Below are 24,938 nucleotides of genomic sequence, written 5' to 3' on the forward strand. Positions count from 1 at the left end.
TAGAGTTAAGTTAAAAGGTTTTAATAGACATGTGTCTTTACACAAATCAGGGTAATGCGAAGCTACAAATTAATCTCAAATTAGATTTCAACTCTTTTTCTAAGATGTGAAAATCAATACGTGTTAATAGATAATTAGACCCTAATTTCTCCCGAGACTTAACCTGCCAGGAATCTTATAAAACGTACCTTGCGATTTAATTGGCCTGTTCAAACAAGCAGCATGAACGACCAGCACAGGCAGATGTGTTAATTGAAACGCCTTAATTGAATAATTAACAGGCCTGGTGACAGTTGCAATTGCTTTAAGGCAGAAAGTATGGGTTAATGAGTGGGTTGAGACTACAGGCGTACTGACCCTGTTTCAGCAGCATGGGCTGGTTAGAGGCATAATTAGCTTTTATACTTGCATCCGCTGTCCCTCAAGCCTTAGCCTTAGTCTCAGTTCTGCACTGCATTAAGTCGAATGGCTGTGCATACTAGCCTACAGATGGACCAGTGGAACGAATGTATAATCAAATCAGATTATAATCTTTTACAGTGGTAGAGGAATGCAAATTGCTAAGAGATCCTAGCTCCAGGTAAGGAGACAAAAAGTCTGGTTACTTTTTTCTGGAGCACTTTGGAAAAATAGATTACTTTTAAATCAAGACAGCATTGCAACTGCCAGCACATCTATAGAAGAATGGTTGGTTTTAGGGCTGTTTGGCCAAAGAGATTTATCAATGGGAGAAGAACTGAGTACTGATGAACTAAGTAGATAGATGGATGGATGGATGGATGGATGGAGGGTTTGTTGGATAGTTAAAGAACAGATTGTTTGGTTGTTTGAATAAACTGATTTTGGGTTTGTTAGTTGGTTAATTGCTTGTAGGATGATGGTTGGGTGGATGGTTGAAGTAATATCTGGCTGGCTGACTGTATGGATGGATGGGTGGGTGGAGTATGTATTAACTACAAACGCCTAAAAAAAAACATATACTGTATGTTTGGTGGGTTGGTTAGTTGGTGAACTGATTGATCTATATGGATGGATGAAGAGCTGAGTGGATAGATGGATGAATATAAGGATATGTATTTGAGTATGGATAGCCAATAGTTTGGCAGATTGCTGGACAGATAAAAGAAGAGCTGGAATTAAGTATGCATATACAGTATGTATGAATAAAAGAAAAATGACAATATAGAAATAAATACATATAACCAGACTTGTATTGGTTTCTGTCTCTTTAAGGTTATGTTAGCCTGAGTCCAGGGTTGGATTTCTCACTGGAGTGATTGTGGGGGGTTGAAGAAATGATGGAAGAGCTTTGAGGCCTTGATTGTGAAATCAGAGCACAAACAAGAGGCTCCACAAGGCTTGACTACAAAGGCCTAGGAAAGAACCCTCCCCCCTTTTCAGCCCCCTAATGGGAACTGTGGAGTGGGGCTGGAAGGAGGTGAGCTTGGGGGCCTCCTGTTACTCTTTGAGTTGGCGGAGAGTTTATAATGCATCCAATAACGAAACAAGCTGGGGTGTCATCGGTGATAGAGTTTTGCTCTCAATTTAAAAAGAGGAATTAGATTCCTGGTAGATGGGATCATTGCGCTCTGTGTAACTGTCCTACGCTCTAAGCGAAAGGTAGGTGTTTACTTATGGGCTCGTACTAGGATTTATGAAGGTTTAGTCCAAACACGATTGTGCCTCATACATTCAAAACCCAATTTATTATGTTAGGATAGGAGTTGTAATTCTGCAACATCATTTCATGTTCTCAACAATTTCAGACCTGCGAAGGCTGCACGCCAACCTACGCTTCGACAGAACATGGTTTATTAACGGCTATGTAATATTTCATCACGTCATTGCAATTTGCGTCACTTAGACACTCGTTAAGGATCTGCAAGTTCTCTTTGCATACTTTAAAAAGAGGTACTTCAGATGTCAGGATGCACAAATCTAAAAAGTTAATATCATGTTACACCAATATAAAATATACTTAAATATACCTATAGCACAATATTATATAGGGACATTTCACTTCTAACCATATATAAATAAATCCTATCTAAAGTACAAGGTTTATCCCAGTGCAGTATTTTGAGCTGGGGAAAAATCTGATGACTTTTCCAGGTCAAACTCTCTCTCTGTCTTGAAGTGACATCACCCTCTTCACTTTTGAAGACTCGTGCCGCAGGAAGTCCTGGCACCTCACTCGAGTGCCACTGGGTATTCTGACTTCCTTTGCATCTGCAAGCCTCTCGACGGCAGCCTGCTGCAGGTCGGAGGGGGGGAGCGGTAGCCATCATGCTCTGACACAAAGAGCTTCATTCACAAAGCGCGCTTTTTTTGTCGGCCAAGAGGGTAAAGAATTACTCGAAGCAATTCATTCAGCAATTCTCCGTCCACTTCAGAGGGCTTATAGTGCTATAGAAGTCCAAGTAACGTTATTGAGATAAACTGCACAACGGTTTCTTGTTTATATATATATATATCATGCATTAAAGCTTTTCGTTGCCAGTTAGATGGTACTGGAAAAGACAAGGGGAATAATGTTTTTGCAATTCCAAAGAACACGTTTCGTTCTGACATTATTTTCCCTATTTCTTTTTTTACTATCTGATCATATGCACTCCTAAAAAGTTTACTACTAGCTCTTACTACTGTCTTGCTCATGGTCCAGTGTTCATTAGTGTTTCTGTAGTTGCGAAAGAATAATAACCTTCAACAAGTTTGCCTGCAGCTAAAGCGAACTAGTTTGAAATGTGTGTATGAAAAAGTCCCGGTTAGACTCTTGTAGAAATAAAGGGCTTTACTCACAATGGAACAGCTGTCCATTTTAAACTAAGACCTGTCTGTAACTTCTGTTATTGTGTTAATAAAGTAAATCACCCATGCCATTAAAACAAACTTTTAATTTAAGGTTACTTACAAACCGGGGTTCCACTACGCTAATCAATTTTTTTTTTCTGTAAAATTTCATATGTAATCTTGTTGTCAAGAAACACTAATAAATAAGAAAGGAAGAACCTGGAGGGGCTTTAGAAATCTCCAAAGAGCGCAGAAAACCCTCAGGCTCGCTCGCCTCTTCATGAAGCACAGCTTTCGGAAATAACAAATGTCCACACAATCGCAAAGGAAGGCCCTAAATTAGCATAATATCAAATATCCCAGTAATAACTACCTTCCTTCCCGGCTTTTAGATAAATGTATGAAGATAAATTGCTACACAGGTTTTGCATTTTCTTCACAGCGGTGCCCTGATTCGCCGGGGAGCCTGGTGGGTAGGATGGCTAAAATCACATGTCATCAAGATGGAGAACTTTAAGGAGGAGGATAAAATGGATTTCGAAGGACCTGGGGTCTCGTCCCAGATCTAAACACACCAGCCCACGGCATGTGGCGCCAGGCTTTTTACTCCTCTCACTTTTATTTAACACCTTCAAAGATCTGTGGTAGGACTAATCACGCAATGCTCATGAGGTCAGAACTTCTGGAACAGCTTCGTGTGGGTGACTTTAAAAAAAAAACATACCTTGATCATTGGTTTTATTATTCGACTATAAGTAAGCTTCACTGGAAACTAGCCGGACAAGCTTTATCATGTGGAGGTAAAAAACTAATTTTATATGATTAAAATCTATTATAATCCATCATGTTTCGGAATTGTGTTTAACATGCTTCATTAGTTAAATAGCCTATTGTACAAAAGTACTATTGCTTGTGCGAGGTGCATGTGGTTGTGTGTAGTACTCTTTAGATAGTATACAGCATTTATGAATTAGAAAACCCGAATATCTGATGCAGCTCAAGCAAATACAACGATATAATAAAAATATTTAAATATTACAACATTTTGACTATTTACTATTAAAATGTCTGTTAGAGTGCTGGGACATTACTGATGCATTTAAAACTCCTGTGAATTCATATTGTAATACCCTTTTCCCATTATTTTACACACAAAAACATCCCAATATATTGCATTGTTCTTATATGACAGCAATTTGCTAGGAATTGCAATTTATTGATTTTTTCAATATTCAATAGTTCATTCACCAACACCACTTACACATTACAGGAATTTAAGCTGGAAGTCATTGCCACAATCCCGGCATAGTTCTGACTTCGCTCCAAACCATTTCTACATGTTTGGGACATTAAAGGAGTTCCTGGGAGGCCAGAGTTTCAGTCCGATCATGGCTCAGGCTTACTGAGACACTTTTCTACTTTGATGGTTTTCAAGCACAATTGAAACACTGGGATAAGTGCATTAAATTATATAGAGAAATAAAGGGAGTTTCTACTCTTATAACTCGGCTATTAAGCACACACGGTTTGACTGGAACGCCCCTCATACTATCGAGTTACTAAGTGTTGACATGGGAGACACTCCACCAAGATAATTTACCATATGAAGCACATCAAGCAAACCTCTAAAGGAATCTGGTCACTGTTTGTTGCGTGGCATGTTGCCTCAAAATTCTACTGAGCAGGTCTCTGTTGCAAAAGCATCATATAACAGAGGCCCCTTTTTTCTTTTGGGGTTTTAGCTTTCAAGCAGGACCATATATCAAAATGGAACTTTCTGCAAAAAGCAGAGCTCTTTAGCGGACATGAAGACCTGACTCAGAATATAACACTCAGACGTATGCAAACTTGACCCAGTCAAAACAAACCAGCATTTCCAAAACAAACCCCACACTGCCTGTTGACCTACGGAGGAGGGTTTATTTCCCCACTAAAACGTCATGGCGTATATGAACTGTGGCCCTGAGCTGAGTGTCGGGTATCTGTGGGTAGCGCGTGGGCATTGGTGCGGTGGGCTGGTACTGTGCCAAGCATCCCTCTCACACCCGTCTCATGCGACCGACAGTGTTGCTTCAGCTGGGCTGTGGTGTGAGTGAACGTTAAACGACAGCCCTGGGGAGAAGTATTTTTCCTCTAAGATCCAGAGAAAAGAAACAGCAGCATATAATTGTCAGGTTCTTTATTTAACTCTCATCCATTGCAAGGGCTACCATTTACTCAATGCAGGAAATGCTACTCTGCCTAAGTGGAATAGAATAAAGAAGAGTTCTCGTGTGTAAGTCTTAGTTTAAAAAAAAAAAATGTAAAAAAAGGAAAGAAAAAAAAACATTACTGTAGGTAAGTATGCACTAATAACAGTAAATAGTAAGCAAAGTACTTCTGCTTCGTAAGTGTCTGTGATTTTCTTCTCCTACTGACAAATCTGGGTTGAGCTCAAGTAAACTAATCTTCAGCCCGACTCAATTACAAGATACACTATGAAAGGGTGCTGAAAAACCAAAAATGAAATGTTGTGCATAGGAGTGTTAAACTCAGACGGTGCTGTAATGGAAGACAGGCGTAATTTTACTTAACTGACATCAAGCAAAAGCATCGTCACGCCCCAGAGTGGGGCAAAAGAAAAGCGGTTATCTTATCACTCTGAGATAGCCAGCTAAAATCCTGAACATGTCACAGGCGCCTGTGGCAAGGAGTTCAACCGTGCAAAAGTGGTATTGCAGTAATCTCTATCTGGTAAATCAGAGCGACACACTAACCAGTCATAGACATCTGTGAGCTTGTGTATGTGGAAGAGGGTGGATAGCGCTTTCCCTTAAGAGTGTCCTCCTCAGAGCATGAGCAGCAGTTCAAAAAGATAGACGTGGCTGATTTCACATGTCTCAAAGAAAGTGTGTTTTAGCCTTAAGCCTATGTGGTTGGTAGCTATGACGTGATTGCGAGAGTTAGCTAATGGAAGGAAACCAAATTAGGAGTAAATGGATGAATTAAAAAGTAGACAATGTTTTCTGCTCCCTCTTGATTTATAATAAATGTCCTAACTGTACATTGCCATTTCATTTTTTTTTAATCATGTAAATTGCTTTATAAATTCTTATAAGCAAACATTTTTTTTCAATGTTTTTTACAACTGAAGTCCAAACAAAGTTAAAGCAAGAATCGAGAAACTGCCCGCTTACTAAAAATCAGCCAAAAGCCATAAGCCCTTTTCTGGCATAGTCTTTGTTCCTTGGATCTGACCATGTTTAAAGGGTTTTAATTGGCATAACAAGAGGCTTAATTTCTTATCCTAGATCTGAAGGTGCTGTTCAGTTCATTAGGGCCACTTGCTTTGCCAAAGCCACAATTATTTAGGGCTTTTAAGGCACTGACATGCAGAAACCACAAACCTGTCAAGGCCCTGGCTCTGCCCAGGCAAAACAGGAAATATGCTGCTTCGCTCTAGTATGGTTACAGTCCTGGATCATGCGCCACCCTTTTTGGGTTTCCTCAAGGAGAAACTATAATGTAGGATCCTAAAAATGGCCTCAAGGCCACACAGAAGGGAGTACACCCAAAACACAAAGCCAGATCTAGCATGGCAGTGGTGTACTGTATGGTCCATTTTTTAAGCTAGTCTGGAGCAATGAGGCATTGCACAGCGTGGATTGCTAGGTAAGTGTTGGGTTCACACAGCCAAAGATGACAGTGTTATAGCCTGCACTGGAGCACAATGGTAAATCATGATAAGCTCAAAAGCTGGGAGGGATTTTGCAGCGCTGTAAAACATGCTTAAAAGCATGTTAACTACCTGTCATGTAAAACCTACTATGTTAATATTTTGACTATGGCAGTATAATACTTGATTGCATACTTGCAATATATAGTATGATTTTTTCATCCTAAGATCAATATAGCCAGGGTGTGAAAAAAGTGTAATTATCACCAGGGTATCTCTGGGATTTTACTCCTGTCCCAGTTTATTATGGGATTTTCAAATGTATATAATTATTTCACATTTTACGTTCTATGAAAAGACAGATATCCGATATGCATACTTTATGCATACATAAATGTTCATTATTTCTTGTGGGAAAACATCTAAGACATGAACTTTTCCTTTAGTATAAAGACACATTGGGCCCAATCACTTCTATCATCCCAGACCAAAAACCAAACTATTGCACTAATTTAACACAGACAGGTGATCATGAGCTTAAATCCCAATAAAGCCAGAGCCATTTGCGACACATACCGCTTCATCCTGTATACAGGGTGCTGGGGGTTCTGGAACCTATTCAAGGAGACCTAGGGCACTGAGCGGTTTACACCCTGGACACCAATCCATCACAAGGCAGACACATACACACACTAAAATTTACACGATATGGGCAATTTGGGAACACCAATTACCCTAATCTGCATGGCTTTGGATGGAGAAAGGACACCAGAAGAAACCCACCAAGCACGTGGAAGAACATATATACTCCATGCACACACCTAAGCTGGGAATCAAACCCTGACCCTGGAGGTGCAAGGCGACAATGCTAACCACTGAGCCAAGCATCTCTATTTAATTTAAAAAAAAAAAAAAAAAAAAAAAAAAATATATATATATATATATATATATATATATATATATATATAAAAGCTGATACAATCAGCTTGTATTAACACGAGGTGCATATAGTAGCTTAGGCATGGAGCATGTTTTTTTATTTCCATGTAATGATCGTGACAGTCCTGTCTCTGTGACATATACAGGGATTGCATATCCTGTGTGAATCACCAGCCTTACTGCATTACAAAAATTTTATACTATAAGATTACTACTTTAGCTAAATCACTCAGATCTTATTCTTGTTCTTCTGCTTTGATGACTCTGTGTTTAGAGACAGAGAAACGCAGCACATGCTGAGTTTTCCAACCACATCATAGACAGATGTGTCTGTGGCCTCAAAGAGACATTGTTTAGGCTTGGCCTGTAGACTCGGTACTGTGCCAGGGTAACACACACCAACTTTCACACATCCATCCATACACGCACGCACACGCACACACACACACACACAGTGCTCCTTCTCTCCTCCTACACCCGCCTTATCCATTCATGGATCTGTTTGTTATTATTTGCTTAATCCACATGCTCTTTGGCTGTGGTGTCAGACAGAGCATCACCAAAGCATGAGCTAAACAAAATCAGCTGCACAGGCTTGCCAACAGAAACGTGGACTCTATTCCTTTTCAAGTGGACAGCATGAGAGCAAGCAGGACAACCGATATTGTTCACTGGGTTTGGGGTGGAACAAAGTGAGAAATTTGCAGCATATTTGCTCATGACTTCACATTCTGGACAAAAAGGCAACATATTATGCAAGGGAACACTAACACAGGAAATGCACGCATTACATCATATTTAATCCAGTGTTAAGTACTGTAATTCAAGGTTATATTAGAGATGGGAGAAAAAAATTGATTCTGTGATTTATCGTGATTATTTTAAATGGCAATTCATGTATCTGCACATTGACCTTGAAACTGATTTATAAATTGATTTTTTTAAATGTACATATGCTTGCCTTCAAGGCGGTGAAATGTTGCCATTCTTCTAGAATCCTACAGGTGGCGTGCTCTAAACTATTCACACGTTGGCAGGCACCACGGCATCCTGTGCTGCATTCTGAGTTTGATTAAAAGTGTAAACAAAATAAACTTTTTAAAAGATCAGGATAATTATAAAAATCATGATACAGGCATGATCAAATTGGCACCTAGGTATCGTGATAGTGTCGTATTGGGCGATCCTTGGTGATTCCCATTCCTGGGTTATATCGTGTCTTAATGTTGACAATCAGGAGGATAGAAAAGCAAACAAAATTAGTTCATATATTTTACTGTAGCTGGAGAAACATTTAAATTCTGGTGTTCATGTTGTAAGAAGGCTGTACGACAGCTTAGAGGTCTGTGTGTGGAGTTTGGATGCCTCTGGGTTCTCTGGTTACTTCTCACTATTCAACGACATTGTTGCACTGTTGGTTTATTTGCCGTTTCCAAATTGCTTAAACTATATGACTGTGCCCCAAGTTCCCCCTCCTACCCTCACTTACAGATCCAGTGATGCGGAAATGGCGGGTGCTGCTAGTAGCGGCGAAGGAAAAGAGATGGAAAGAGTAATTAATCATTACAGAGTACGCGGGTTTTAAATCGGATGTGCGCAGTACTGGATCTGTAGCGACAACAGGTTCGCAAAGGATGAAGGCCACGCCTGGGCTGATGGGAATTGTAGTTCCTGCTACCTCGCTTCATTCGCCTGAGCAAACTTTTCTCAGAAGACCTATTGAGAATGAATCGTTTTATCGAGTCATGCGACCACGGTAGTATCGGAAAAATGTGTTATTGCGATACGACGGTTTTTACAATACTACCGTTACATCCCTATTTGTTTATAATTGTAATGAAATCTAAAAAAAAATTTTTTATACAGAATCGTGATATTTACAGAATCGCAACACAAATAGAAACGTGCTCATGATAATATTGTACTGGGCGGCCCCTGGTGATCCCCATCCCTATTAGTGACACGAATCTGTCAGTGACGCTAATCAATTCATTTGATCGTGACACGAATCAATCAGTTTTCCGTTTAGTGACACAAATCAATTCTCTATTAAGTGACACCTAACGATTCACCGGTACCCCCTATGTACAAATATCAAGAACGTGAACTGATGAATCACCTCCTCTACACCGCTTAAATAAAAATAAAACTAGAAGAAAAAAAATTTCTCAGATTTGAATACCCCTACAACCTGAGAACCAAAGAAAAGCTCTCCTGTTGAGACACGCTGAGATCTGTAGACTGTAGACACAGCAGAATTTCTTATGATCCTGATCCTCACATAGAGGAAAGGAGGCCTGAGAATCTCTCCACGCCTGTGCTTAAAGGAGGGGTGTGTGCACTGAAAAAGCCTTTCAAATCTCTGTCTCTCTCTCTCCTACACACTCACACACATACTCGCACACAAACAGACACACACAGGTATCTGCACACTGGGGTAATTTGCAGTTGGGAACGCAGGCCAGTCAGGGATAAATAGACCCATGCTGAGAGCAATGTGCTGTTACTGGAAGGAGGGAGGCAGAAAGAAAAGCCAGGGCGGGAGGAAGAAAAAGAGCGGGAGAGAATTAGGAAGTTTGCGTTGATGCCCCGGAGCATTTCATCTATCGCTGGAGCTTCTCCCCAACACTTGTAAATCAGAAGGAATGTGTTGTTTTTGGGCCAAGTTCTGCTTTAGAGGGGGAGATTTACGTCTCCAGACATCGTCCAGAGCTTATTATTATATTAACTGAAGGCCTTTGATGCCTGAATCAAGTGTTCCATTGCAACACGTAATATCAGATTATATTTAATTACAGAGCCTCGCATGCTAGCACAGCTGTTGTGTAGCAAAGCTGTCTCTTTGTAGGTCTGATTTAGATTACGCCATACACCAAATTATTGAGGTTTTTTATTTATTTTTTATTTTTTTTACAGGAATCAGATTACGCAGTCATTATAATAAGAAAAAGTCACTTTTTTGAATCCTTGATCAAGTTTTAGGGTTGAAAATAGTTATTTTCGGGTCGACTTGATGTCATTAAAACGTTCACACTAATAGAGAGATCAAATTTAATTCGATTTACTGTAACTGTAACTAATACTTTTTTTTTCCAACTGGAGTTGTGTAATTTGTTCCATGCTCAGTCTGGTTTTAAAATATACTTTCTATACTGTCTTTGAAAATATCTAACACAATGTATAAAGCGCACACACACACACACACACAAAAACATGTGATTAATGTCTTGAGTTTTTAATGGTATCTAGGCCATTCGTTTTCGGACTTCTTTTAAATGACTGCATTCACACACTCGGAAAAAGCTGCTCCATACCCCCAATGCAAAGACAAAAAGAGAGAGAGAGAGAGAGAGAGAGAGAGAGAGAGACGTTGCGTATCTCCAGCCGAATTTTATCCAGCAATCAACGTGGCCAGCTATAAATAGCCCGGAAAATGAGCAGGCGTCCTGCTTTCACTTAGCATTGTATATCTAATCTCTGGCTTTCGTCAGGCCTGAGACGAAGTTACGATTAAAGAAAAGAAGGCTTCTTCTTCTAAACCCATCAAGCCGAATGTTTACAAAGAGTTCCTTTAGATGTATGCAAGTCGCACAGCCATTACTACGAGTGCACAGAGTGTTCCCATGTGAGGGGAAAATGAAAATAATTGCCCAGCCTTTTACAAGTCTGTGTAGCAGCCTGTATTTACACAGCATATGGTGGGCCATATGACTCATGCAGACCCTAGGATACAGTCTGGGATAAAGTTTCATATAGAGCAGTGCGAAACCAACCGGACATGGCCGCTATTAGTCATTTCCTTTTATAAAAAAAAAAAAAAAAAAAAATGTCCTCAAGAAGGGTGACTGCATGAGCTGTAAGTGAAGATTCCAGACAGAACATCTGCGGTTTTACCGATCCATTTAGGAAAAGGTTTTAACCAGCGACGGTGGAGTGGCCAACAGTGCAGCTGACACTTTTACCGTGACACAAATCAGCAGAGCGGTTAGAAATCAAAGGCTGAGGGACACTGACACTTACAAATTAGCTACACGCGAATAACCACATGATGAAATTTACACATGGTTTTCAAGCACTTTAAGTCTTTTTTTTAATTTTTTTTATTGTAAGTCAGGGTAATTTCAGCCAGCAGAATCTGAGTCATCAAGTTACCATGACGCTGAATTGTGTATCCGTTTAGATAATTGTAATTGTGATTGCACAATCAAAATCTTAGTCATAATAAAAAAATTAAAGAAAAAAACATGATTTTCAGAGATTTTTAGTAACCAAAGCATTCAATGTAAGATAATCTTACATCATCAAGTTACTAAGGCTTCTGTTTATGGCTCATTTTTCTAAAGATTTTTTTTTTCCCAGCATCTGACGCTTTTTGAGGTTCTTAACTTAAAATTCCCCCCTATCCTAAAATTATGGCATAATTGTATGGCTATGTCCCCTTTAATTCCATGTGCACCATTGTCATTGGCGCTCGGGTGGCGATGGCACAGGTGCTTGGGCCCAATCATCATTGCTCGCAACTATATATATATATATATATATATATATATATATATATATATATATATGTTTATGTTATTGTTTTATATTGATTGATAGTGTTTTTCCCTAGAAAGAGTATTGTTTTGGCCACATGTACAACTTTGCCTACTTATACAGCAGAAGTTTAGATATTTCAACCATTTACCCTAATTTTATATTGTTACTGGGACAGTAGTGCCTCAAAAGGTTATGGCTCTGGGTTAGTATTCAGAAGGTTGGGGGTTCAAGCCCTAGCATATCCAAGCTGTCACTGTTGAGCCCTTGAGCAAAAGCCTAAATCCTATCTGCTCCAAGGGTGCTGCACCATGGCTGACTCTGAAATCCAGCATTAAGCACCCAGCATCCATATTATTAAGCTAAATAAACAAACAAATAAATAAACAGATCTAAAAAATGCTAAAAGTATTTGTCTATGCTCTTTATTATATTTGTTTATTGATTTGGGGGGATTTTTGTATGCAATAACAGAGAAGCTGTTTTTTGTCAAGTGTTGTGATATTTTTGTATAATAATCCGTTTTAATACAATAGTCGTGTTTATACTGTTAAAAATGTGATGCTGGGGCTGGGGTTTATATTTTCCATATTGGCCAAAATTATCACTAAATTTATTAAAATCTCATGTTGTTTAAATATTATCCAATATGACATGTTTAATACTTAATCCGGTTTTTACAAATCTAGCATAAATTTTATTTCAAGAAAATATAAAAAAAGAGGCCAAAATTACCCAGAAATCCCTGGATTCTTATTTTTCACATGTAAGTTCTTAACGTGAGTCAGTTTAGTAATTTATCTCACATGATGCATGATTAATTTACACTGACGTGATTTTTTTTTTCACTTGATGCATTTGTTAAATGTGATTCAGGATTCATTTATTTTCATATGTAATTTATTTGAAAATTGATTTATGATTAATTGATTACCTATTCCTTATTCACTTATCTTTTATGTGTGCCTTTTGTACAAGATTCATTATTCATTTAATCATTTAATATTACATGTTATTTTGTGATGAATTATGTGTTTGATTTTTTTTTTGTAGGAGATTTTCCCCACCAAATAAATTTATGTTTACATGATTATTACATGATCGACTTCTTTTGGCACATTTTTGCACGGGATCCATTTATCCCTGTGATTCATGAGTCAATTGTTTTCACATGTCATTTTTCCCTATGAAATTATTGTATTTTCACATGGGATGTTCTAAAGCATAATTTATTTAAACTGGTGTTATTCTTTTACCTAACACTGGTTTTGATTTATTTATTTTACTTGGTTTAAATTATTACATATAATTTACATCATGTCACCTGTGTTTATTACTTTGTATGCGTTACTTCAACTTAAGTTACTTCACGTTTGTCATGGCTGATCACATTACACAAATAAACGTGAAAAAATTCTAATAAAACATGGAAAATGTATATGGATTTTTCCATAAAAGGTGTGTGTGTGTGTGTGTGTGTGTGTGTGTGTGTGAAAGAAAAAGAGAGAGAGAGAAAGAGAGATTTTCTATGAGGAGCCTCATTTAGAGCAAGAAAGAAGGGAGGGGGAAAAAAAGGCAGAAATTCCCTTCTCAGGAAGATTAGTGGCCCTGCTTTTGCAGTAGGAGGTGGACGAGGAGCTTTTTTGGCCACATTTTTCTCTGTCGAGGCGATGACCCTAGGGCAGTTCCCCAGGCAGCCCGGTACTCACCTCCGTCAATTATTCACTGTCGCCACTGAGACTTCATCCAGTTGATAAAGGAAATTGTCCTTATCGCTAACCAGCCTCTCTTAAAGCACTATTTACACAACCAGGCCCTCAACCATCCATCCAGCTCCCTTCCTCTCTCTCCCTTTCGCTATCTTTTACCTCTCGTTCTCTTCACTACAAGAATCTCAGAAAGGTTTGAATAATGCACAGTGTTATGTGACTGATCTTTTGGATAAGGACTCGCCTAAATAATTATCTTTCTCACACAGCCTTCTCCTCTCAACCTCTAATCTTCCTGTCTGACACGTCAAGTCAATTACCTTGCTAATACGGCAAAATATAACATCAAACATTCAATTTCTTCAGCCTAATTTACACTGCGCCGAGATATTCTCCTGTGGTGTGTCCGGAGCGCCCGAAGCTTGGGCTGGGAGCACGCCGTGAGCCGACTTAACAGAAACAGAGCTTCAGCACGGTCCATCAATCTCGCTCCTGCGCGACGCACACACTTTGGCTATGATGTATGTCGTGAGGCACCAAACCCAGTTAATCAAGTCATTACCAGCCAAAGCACACTCTATACAGCAAACCTTTAGGCCTGAAGCACACGGGGTGGGGGGGGTGGGGGGGGAATTGGGGACAAAAACTTCCTGGGTTTTTAAAAGTTGAATATTTTCTGTATGGTATACAATATATATATATATATATATATTTTTTTTTTTTTAAAGTAGAATTTATGTAAGTATGTAATTTTCTCATTATATATATTATAGTATAGGTACTCCGGTTTCCTCCCACAGTCCAAAGATATGCAGGTAGGTTAGGCTAATTGGCGTTCCCAATTTGCCCATAGTGTGTAAATGAGTGTGTGTGTGTGTGTGTGTGTGTGTGTGTGTGTGTGTGTGTGTGTGTGCCCTGCGATGAATTGGCACCCTGTCCAAAGTGTACAAAGCACCGATACTAAAGACTCCATGAACAAATGCCATACAATCATCCCCTTTACAAATACTTCATAATAAAAAAATATATATTTTTTTAAGTTAAATAATAATGCATTTTTTATTATTTTATTATTAGCTGTAGATTATATAGTACCATGTGTGATCTGTTACTATAGATGTGATTTATCTTCCTGGAATAGCTGTCAGGACTGATGTTATGGAAAATTATACAATCAAGACATTCAGACCAAACATAATTGAGAAGTCAACAGCACTATGTTGTGTCTATAATGATCACGTTGGGTTTAAACGAATTAAATGGTTTTTTTATTATCGATATTTTATAATTACGAAGAGTTAAATATGGTTCTGGATTAAACGTCTGAGAGCAATAAAAAGGGAAATTAAAGGTCAGAGGTCACCCTGTGCCAGCCATGTACATCATCAGCATCATCATGAAAATATACTCAAACAGTGAGACGTCAAGTCAAACCCACACTTAGTTCAGTGCGCCTGCATATTTTCTGCACTTCCAAATCCACCCGAAACCCTTAGCTTTAGCGTTGAGCTCATTGTTATGACCAGAGGACATCCGCATTTGTTTTCCTCCACAGACAGATGCTCGCTGTCAAAACAGTTTGTCCCACTCGTTTAGCTTCATTAATAAAGAGCAATTGACGGCGCATTGCTGAGGGAGATTGAGTCCTGTTCATTGCAGCTCTTAACTGAACCAGGCCAGACCGAGCTCTTATAAACCCACACAGGACGTGACGCTTTATAGCTGCCTCTCTCATAACCTCCACATTAAAAATCACCCAGCCTCCCTTCTTGCATCCGGAATTCCACCCGGCATCCAGTAAAACCCGGGCCTTGTCTTTTTGCTTTCACTTTTACACAAAGTGACTCGCGCTCGCTTCATTATACAGGCGCGCATTTCCATGGACGGCTAACATGGAAACCAAGACCTGGCCTTATAACATAAAACAAATGGCTGGTCCTGTGATAAATGGTTCTATTAGCAATCCAGATTGTTAAACTCAGATATAACGGAGCGGAGGGCAGAGGGAGGCCCATTTATTTTCCCCTCACTCGGCATGCGTCAAGCGGTGCAAATAGTTTTTTCTTTATGTGTAAATAACATATTAAAAGTCAGCATTAGCGTGTTCTCTGATAGAGAGGAAATTGTTGGGAATAAATAACGCCGGACAGGAGGTGTAAACCAGAGAGGGGGTTTAATAGAGAGAGCTGGGCCGTGCTCTGAGGTGGGCATGACTTAGGTGACGAGAAGCCTGCGGCCCGCTGTAAACCACACGCTGACAATAAAGCGGCGTAACAGGGCTATATATTAAAAGCAGCCGCCTCGACTCTGGGTTCAAGGACCTCGTCTCGGAGCCCCTGCATATTCACTTATCAGCGTCTGCGAGCCGGAATAATAATACGGATTACTGTGATAAGTAATTGGCCTGTCGTGGCGTGCTGGCACACAGCTGAGGCTCTTTAGCGCTAGAAAGCTACGGACTGCAGCTCTATTGGCTGACCCACGGGCTCTGTATCTAGTTAGATTGCAGCACAGCGACTCTTCCTTCCAGAAAAGCAGGCCAGGAGGGGTCAGAGAGAACAGGGGCAGCGCTTGGGCCGTCCTAGCTAGTGCTTAAGCGTAATTCAAAAGTGCAGCAACTTTTAACTTTTTCTGAAATGAAACGAGACCAAGGAATTAAACTTTGCCCGCTGCAGTTTTCAAGCTATCAATCTATGCAAAGCGAAAACACTGACTCTCTCATTCAGCCTCGAGTCCTGTTTCCCTTTCTCTGTCATTCAGCTGGAAACCTAACCGTGCCTGTTGGATAGTGTCGCGCTTCATGCCAAATCAGCGTGCACACATCTGTCCTCTTACCCCTGCCTTCAGCACAGCTGTCGAAAAGTGCAGGACTCAAGTCCTAATGCATCCAGCTTTTAAGAAAACATACTTAAAATACTGAAACTAATGAGTACTGAAGAATCATGGAAAAGGCTTGCAACACAGTGGGAATACAGTTGAACAGCCTGTGCCGGAACAACCAGAGTAAGGTTTCCCAGTAAGGTGTTCGACCGAGTAACAAGCTTGTGGAACTGTACCGGGACACGGTTCTTCCCAAAGATCCTGTCTCAACATGTGTTTTGATTATGGACGTGGAGAGCACGATATAACACACACATCACCCCCATCATGTTACACTAGGTGGATTCAGCACTCTATAAAAAATGCCTCTATAGGCATAAACATGTGTGTGCATGGTGCTTGCAGTGGATTGGCGTTTCATTCCGGGTGTGTCCACTGTCTCACACCCAGTGTTCCGGGATAGGCTCTGGAACCACCCTGACCGGGATAAAGTGCTTACTCAAGATAAATACATGACACAGGCAGAATCTTTGTTTTCCAAGCCAGTGTAGGTGATTTTTGGATGTTGTCACGTTCCCTCCAGCTGCTTTGCCCGTCAGCTTTCTCACCCATAAGCCTACTTGCCCAATCCGAATCAGAGTAAGGTTGATACTTTTGTTATAGATAAGTTTTAATTCTGTGTCACATTGCACAAATTTAATTAGACTGGGAACAAAACAGAAATATAATTGCGAAAGTCTGTGACATATCATGCAGGTATCACGCCGTCTCTCGCTCGGGCATTCTTCACCCAGTTTCTTTTATTTTTTTGTCTGTACTCGTGTCTGATTTCTGCATTCAGTCCTGGCCAAATGCACAACATCAGTCTGGAGAAAAATGCACCAAGGGGTCGAATGACTATTTTTTTTCATATCGGTGTTTACTGAGATGACTCTAACTGCACTTATGTAATAAGATCACTGTAAAATGTAACAGAAGCCGTGTCAATGTGAAATCTGTTGCTAAATAACGACCCAAGAATGAGGGTTAAACCCACACTGCACCCCTCCAAGAAGGGATTAGCCACAACGGAGCTAAGTTCACAGCAGAATCCCCACTTCACTGAAACCATTCACACACATGACCTCAGCATCTGGGTCTGAATCGGCTTCATTCAGCTGCATCGCTCAGACTTAATAAGCAGGCCAGATCATATTTATATTATGATTTCAGCCCCGGGAATGATCAGATGTCATTTTAATTACCTTTAGCTCAGATTGGAAAGACAGTGCTTTTTAACAAGACTCTCATTGTGAAGAGGGTTTACTGCTTAATGCACATCTGGAAAAAAAAAAAAAAACAGCTTTTCCTTTCCTTTTTTTTTTTAAAGTAAGAATGCATTTTGTAATTGTTAGTGATTTTTTTACACAGCTTACAATAAGGATATTGTAACATAAGCAATGTACTGTTAATCGGTTATTCGATATACGGTACTGCGTGACATTACGGATAATTTGAACATATTATCACAAGCTGTGCCTTCTCGCTGAGGGGATGTTCCCTAGATAGCGAGCTAGTTTACCGTTGTCCTGTAAGATTGGTAAATATTTACATAGCAGAACACATTCAGGTAAGCATGAAAAAACAATCTTGTGATAATTTGGAAACCGCGATAAGTGGCTAAGCAAATATTGCTGTATAAAAAATGCATAATGCATAGTTGCCTACATCAAGTATAGAGAAGGACAATCCCATGAGTAAGGAATAAAACACGACAAAGCATCGGTGAAGCGAAGTGGAGTCACTGTAAGGTACATCTGGCGTTCGAGTTAAACTGGGACTTGTGTGTGCTAATACAGCATGGTGGCGCTAACGTGTCAGGCCACACCAATCACGTGCTAAGCTAAATGATGTTTTAGTGCAAGCTCAGAATAGGGAGCTGTGATGAAATTAATCATGAATGAAGGTTTAAAGCCGACTGACATTAGCAAAAGACTTGAAACAGGGTACGGTGATGAAATTCTTAGCTGCAGTGAAACATCTGAACAATGCAAACGTTTTTAAATGGTCAAGAATGACGGCCTGATTGTGAGAAAACCTTAGCCTTGATGGTATATAGGAGGGGATTATATAAAGAAAATAATGTTTTATTCTCTTAACTGTGTTCTATTGGTCTGCACAAATAAAAATCCCAGTTTGACTTGAACGCCCTTGTATTTTCCAAGAACTGCACATCCTGCGATGTTTTATTCATTCACCAGTTTTCTAATATTGACATTTTAATTAATTACAGATAGACATTCTGTACTTTTTATCCTCTTATGGTATAACATATACAGTAATGTTGCGGATCATCGCTAAGACAAGTGATTACTTGCATTGTAACGGTTATAAACAGTCATTCACTCACCAGCCTCTATTTCTCTCTTCCTCTTAAAGTTAATAAGACAGAACAATGCGGTTGCTCACGTTAGTGAAATTATCAAAGAACGCACAAATCCCTGGGTTCTGTAGTTGTCAAAAACTTGTCAACTCCGACAAAATGCTAAAACTAAAGACTCTTATTATAAATGTTAAATCAACCTGTCCTTACTGGGGACTTCACTATATCAACATTTATCTGTTCTTTTCATTGTGACTTGTAGCTGACACTACTCTCCAAGCTGCTGGAAAATCAGTCAACACCATCTAAGTAATCTGGACAGAATGAAGAATTAAGCAGCAGCTTGTGCAGATGTGTTAACTGGTCCTTCCTTAATAACGGCATGCCAGTAAATTGCCTCATTAATTTGTAACAACGCCACAAAATAGCAAACGGTATTTCCATTTCAAACGTCTCAATCTGAATCGTTGTCAGCCTCGGGATGTCTGCGTCCACTGCCATTCTGACTAATTTATAACGTTTACACTCTGGAGGTAAGAACAAGGCCTTTCAGCCTTATTATTAGCCGCTTTCATCACTTTCCTTCACTATTTTTTCCCCCTGACATGTTGTCTTTCTATCTTATACGTCCTGTGCCACAGAGAAGGAATTCTCTCTCTCTTTCAGCCTGAAAACACATCAGAAGCTGTAATTACCGCTCGCCTTCGGCAAATTCTGACATTTACCACACTATGTGTTAATTATAACCCGACTTCTCTATTTTACAAATCTTACCAACTTATAACGGACCTAATGGGGGATTTTAACTAGCGCTAATCCACTATGCAGGTGATCACTCGCTATGCTCTTCAGTAACGGTTTTAATCGAAGTAAAACCACTGAACTCCCGTGTTGACACTGTGTGGTCCGTCTCATTTGATTTCTTAAAAAATTATTCATCGAATTTTCCTCCCTTTACTATGGCATGCCACCAAACTCCTTCATGAATGTGTAAAAGCACCAGACTTTCCCAAGCACTATTTCCATTTCAAAGGTAACCCTCAACTGGCATCTTTGTCAATCTCACAAGGACCGTGTCGTCCACTGCTCGGGTTTCCGTTTTGACTAATTTATAACATTTATACTCTGGAGGTAGGAACAAGGCTTTTCAAGCTCATTATCTGTCGCTTTTATCACTTTCCTGCTGACATGCTCCCCTTTCCCACTCTTTTCCACGCTCTCCTAGGTTCCCCACTCTCTCTCTCTCCCTCTCATGTAACTTTCATTAAACCTCGAAACAAAATGTGTCCTGCTTCTCATACCATCTGTCTGTTAAACGGTGGTCTTGCTGCTTACACTCTCTCAGCCTTCTAGCATGTGGTTCAGTGGCATACTGAATCAAGAACTGAACTTTTGCAAGACATTTGCCTCGACATACGAAGCATTTTCGACATATGAGTGACCGAATCAAGTCAAACTGCATGCCGCATGTCCAGGAGCCGTTAAAAACATGTCAAAGCCAAGTGAATCCAGTTTATGTATTTTTTGTGGGGTTCGATTGGAGCATTTTGTGCAAGAAGGAGGGACGGCAGCAAGAAGAAAACGGAGCCACTTTTAGTTTTTTAAAGCAGCCCGTGCCAAGATGAATCATAAATTAAGGTTAAGTGACATTAAATATCAATTTATTCGATATTTTACTTCATTTACATGTCTTTTCTAAATTTTTAATCTAAAAATATGATTATAGTGTTGGAAATCATTGGTTTCTGGGATGTCTGGAACAGATTATCTGCAATTACATTATTTTCTATTGGAAAATGTGTTTCACAAAATAAGCACTTAAGAACTGCCTCCAGGACGGATTTAATTCATATACCCAGCTACCACCGTATGTCACATGTCCAGAATCCTACTAGTCTCTTTCGCTAGTTGAAACCCATTTAAAGAGAACAGTATAATATACAGAGAATTAGCAAAGGATGTTGGATTTATGTTGAATTGCGCATTCATTCCTGTTTGCTCAGGTAAAGATTGGAAAAGGAGATAGGAATCTAATGTGGTATTTTGCTGTTGGTACCTGTCCACCTTAAAGTTTGGCATGTTCTGCTTGCTGAGGTGCTCTTCTGCGCACCGCGGTTGTAACGGGTGTTTATTTTAGTTCCAGTCAGCATGAATCAGCCTGGCCGATCTCATCCTCTAGGCTTTTCTGCTCGATGTTTTTGGGTTGTATTTGAAACCATTATTGCTAAACTCTAGAGCCTGAGAGAGAGTTTTTGAAATACTCAAACCACCCCATTTGGCACAAGCAACCATGCCATGGCCCAAGCCACTAAGGTCACAATCATTTCCTCAGGATCAAACTAGGGATCCTGAGGCTATGAGCTGGCAATTGACCTGCTGTGCCACTCTGCTCTCTGAATGTAATGTTTGTTAATTTGGAAAAAAAATACAACAGCTGGAAACCAATCAAATCAAGCTGGAAAATGTTAATACTGTTTCACGTTTTGCTTAAACTGTATCACACACATAACTGTATACCCAAGTTATCTTAGGATTCCTATCAGAGACTGCCTGAGATTTACTTGTGGCCTAACAGTGACTTTCACAGATAATAATTTGTTTATAATTAACAGAAATACAGTACTGCAATTATGTTAGTGCAGTTGTAAAATACTCTGTTAAAAAATTAGACACAACCCATTTAACCATAATATCGTTGTTCATCACATAAAACATCATCATAATGAAAAGAAAAAGAAGAGAGCAGAGGGGAAGAGATCACAAGAAGAGTTTACAGAAGAATAATTCAAATAATCAAGGAGACTCATGTGGAAAAAGAGGCGGAAGAGACGGGGTGGTAGTGTACCTCTGCTTAGAAGGGTGGGCGAGGGCTTCTTGGGCAGTTCGCTGAAGCCGTTGGCGTCCAGTCCAGCTGTTTTGCACTCTTTTTTCTCAGCAGCTGTGGAGGCGCTGGTCTCCATTGTGGCTGATTCTGTTAGAGAAGAAAAAGCAGAGGCGAGTCAGGATGCATCAAGGAAGAGCTAGTGAGACAGCGTGTGGACAATGCCTTTCTTTTCCAACAGAGGGCATTCTGAGCAACTTTTCCTCAGGTGATCTTTGTAAAGCTTTTCATTTTGCCATATACAAGCCTTAGACCCACTCACGGCGAACAGACTTCACACTTATTATTTATTTAAACCTAACACCTCGGGGTTTGCTGTGTGCGTTTTTGTGTGTCTGTGTGTGTGTGTTGCATGTTATGTATTCATCTACGTGTGCTTTATTTACTACATTTGTTTGCACTGAAATGCTCTCTTCTGTTATTTCTCTTCTATTATTATTATGCAACATTTTATATGAATGTTCCCTTATAAACATGTATTTTTTTCTATATTTAATATGTTAATATAATATAATACAGTATATATATATATATATATATATATATATATATATATATATATATATATATATATATATATATATATTAGTAGTAGTTAACATTAACTTTGAGAAATTAATTTTAATACACCACAAGTAATGTTAATGTAATTTATATAACGCATGTGTTAATTAACATTTTTTAAGACTTTTATAATACATATGTTTAAACTTAGGTAAAGGGTAAATGCATGAACTTTGCATAACATATTTTTTTTTCTCATTATATAAAATCAATCCCAAAGATCTTTAGTATATTCTTGCAGAAGATCATGATATATTCACATTAACTAAAGTGTTAATGTCAGTTAAGGAAAGTATTATTATTATTATTATAGGTTAATTAGTAGTTTTTGGAGATATCTTCATCATCACCTAAAAAATAAATAATAATAGTAATTTTATTTTTAAAACCATGCCATGTCAGTGTGACAGCGACAATGTTGTAAATCTCAAACTCATGTCATCCTGGTCACCGCAACCAAATGGTGCACAAGGATTACATCTTTCTGCTGTACGACTCAATACCATGTCCTGGCGGTCAGCCTCTATGACGGCTTTATTCGTTTACTCACTCATCCATCTCTTATCTCTCGCTTTTTTCACTCAAGGTAAGCCGATTAAGGGAGGTGCCACACTTGCGCACTTCGATGGCATCTGTTTCGGTTTTTGCCCGGCCAAGATGGTCCCGAGCTGCACAGTTTTCGTAGTGTTTCGGTGGTCATCATGATTCTTAGATTATTCAGGTAATTAAACATAATCAATAAATATATAATAAAGATATCATTATGTAATTGGTTAACCTGCATTTCTATTAATCCAGAGATGAGCACATTGAGCTGTACACTTGTGTTTATACTGTATGTCATTTTATATAAAAAAGTTTTTGTTTTTTAATTTGTATTTAATTATACATATAGACCCTCATAATTAGTATATCAATTTAATTAAATAGCTTTGATTAAACTTTTTAAAAATAATTAAAATATTTTTAGCAACTAATCATCAATATTTGTATAAATTATCAACTGAATATTTAAATGTAAATTCTTGAAATTCTAGTTGTTTCTTCTTTTTTTTCTTTAAATGTATCCATTTTATTTACTGATATTTAATTTCTTTATCATCCAATATGAAATTTAGATGATGCGATTTAATTGTATTATTGTATTTCTTTTCATAACATGTAACATGTACTGTATTTTGCTGTTTGTTGGTTATAAAATCATTCTAAATATGGTTCTTGCATTCAAAAAACTGTTATATTTTTTGTCAAGTTGACAAAGATTTCTCATTTTTAAAATAGTGTAGAGTCAAAAATGTAACCCTATACACTATAATGCAGAATAGGACAAAACAATCTGGTTTAAACGATGCAGTAAAACTATTTTTTTCTTAATGTGTACATATACAGTAACATATTGTGAATTTAATATTATACAGAAAGAAAAAAAGATTGAAAAAAAAAATCCTGTAACTTATATCACAATCCTTTCACTGGTGTCTGTGACTCTGATGGGATTCAAAAAGCAAAACTGAGATTGTTTCCTCCAAGACTATAACAGCTGCCTAATGTTCTGCTGCCAGGTCCCGTCATAGAAAAGAAACGTGCAACAAATCCTCGATCTGTTTATGAGACCCGGTCATCACTTTGATCATTTATCATGCATCAGAATAACAATCGTCCCATAAAATCAATCTTTTGGGGTTTTTGGCCTGGGATCTTCCTAACATTGGCAGAGCAGTATGATGACCACACTCTCCAGCTATGTTGTCTGATTGACAGCTGCATTATAGCAAATGAACAGCAGGAATATACAGTAAATTACATGTACGCCATGACTGCTGTGTTAAATCTGGATGCTAGAATATAAGACATTTAACAGTCTATCACGTAACTCTGTGCCTAATCCGAGGACCGAGAAACTGACAAAGCATTCTGCTGCCTCGCTAACTCATTATCGCACAATCCCCCACACAGATCAGGACCCCATGGAGCCATTCTGGGCCACCTGTGTGACATGACGGGATAGTACAGGTGTCAAAGACCAAACAGACAGATGGCCATGAGAGCAAACAGGTAACAACAAGCACGTTTTTTTTCCCCCGCTCTTTTCTGTCAATGGTCAGCTGCCAAGAGCTGGAGAGGAAGAGCGAGGGAGGAAGAAGAGGCAGGAGGCAGGACAAAGAAGGGCTAATCCCTGATCAAAACCTCCTACGTCTCCCTAAGACAGAGTTCATCACAGTTCAGTTGAGAGATTTGCCACGACCCGACGTGAAAGATGCTACGGCAAGAAAAGATGGGAGTATTACTTACTTACACAAAACACATGCAGAAGTAAGCACAAGCAAGAGAGGCGTGAATGAGAAAGGGTACATATGAGCGAGTAAATTGGAACATTGGATTTGAAGGATAGCAGTCACAGAGATTAAAGAAAAATCATTCATCTCACTTATAGTGGTCAGGATCATGGTTGATCCAGAGCTTTTCCTCGGAACACTGGGCACAAAGCGGGTATACATCCTGGATGGGATCCCAGTCTCAATGCAGTTTAATGGTGAACACTTTTATAATGCTCTTTCTTTACCACTATCACTAGAAAACGATGGAAAAAATTAGTTCTAGAGGACTGCTCTCTAAATCCTGCTTGCGCACTAATTATTTTTGTGTATTTTACAAAATACAACATAAACTTACTTAAAAGCA

The 24,938-nt window shown here is 39.0% G+C and overlaps 1 protein-coding gene across 2 annotated transcripts in view; it reads right to left on the reverse strand.

The window, feature by feature from the left end:
• The window catches only part of gli2b (GLI family zinc finger 2b), an 82,424-nt gene that overhangs the window by 45,647 nt on the left and 11,839 nt on the right, over positions 1 to 24,938 (reverse strand). For both annotated transcript variants that reach the window (XM_053512765.1, XM_053512764.1), the window contains exon 2: positions 21,657 to 21,782. In XM_053512765.1, coding sequence (XP_053368740.1) covers positions 21,657 to 21,771 — 115 coding nt within the window. In that variant the 5' untranslated portion in view covers positions 21,772 to 21,782. The remainder of the gene's footprint in view (positions 1 to 21,656; positions 21,783 to 24,938) is intronic.

Source organism: Clarias gariepinus, chromosome 15 (assembly GCF_024256425.1).
Source record: "Clarias gariepinus isolate MV-2021 ecotype Netherlands chromosome 15, CGAR_prim_01v2, whole genome shotgun sequence".
NCBI classification, from domain to species: domain Eukaryota; kingdom Metazoa; phylum Chordata; class Actinopteri; order Siluriformes; family Clariidae; genus Clarias; species Clarias gariepinus.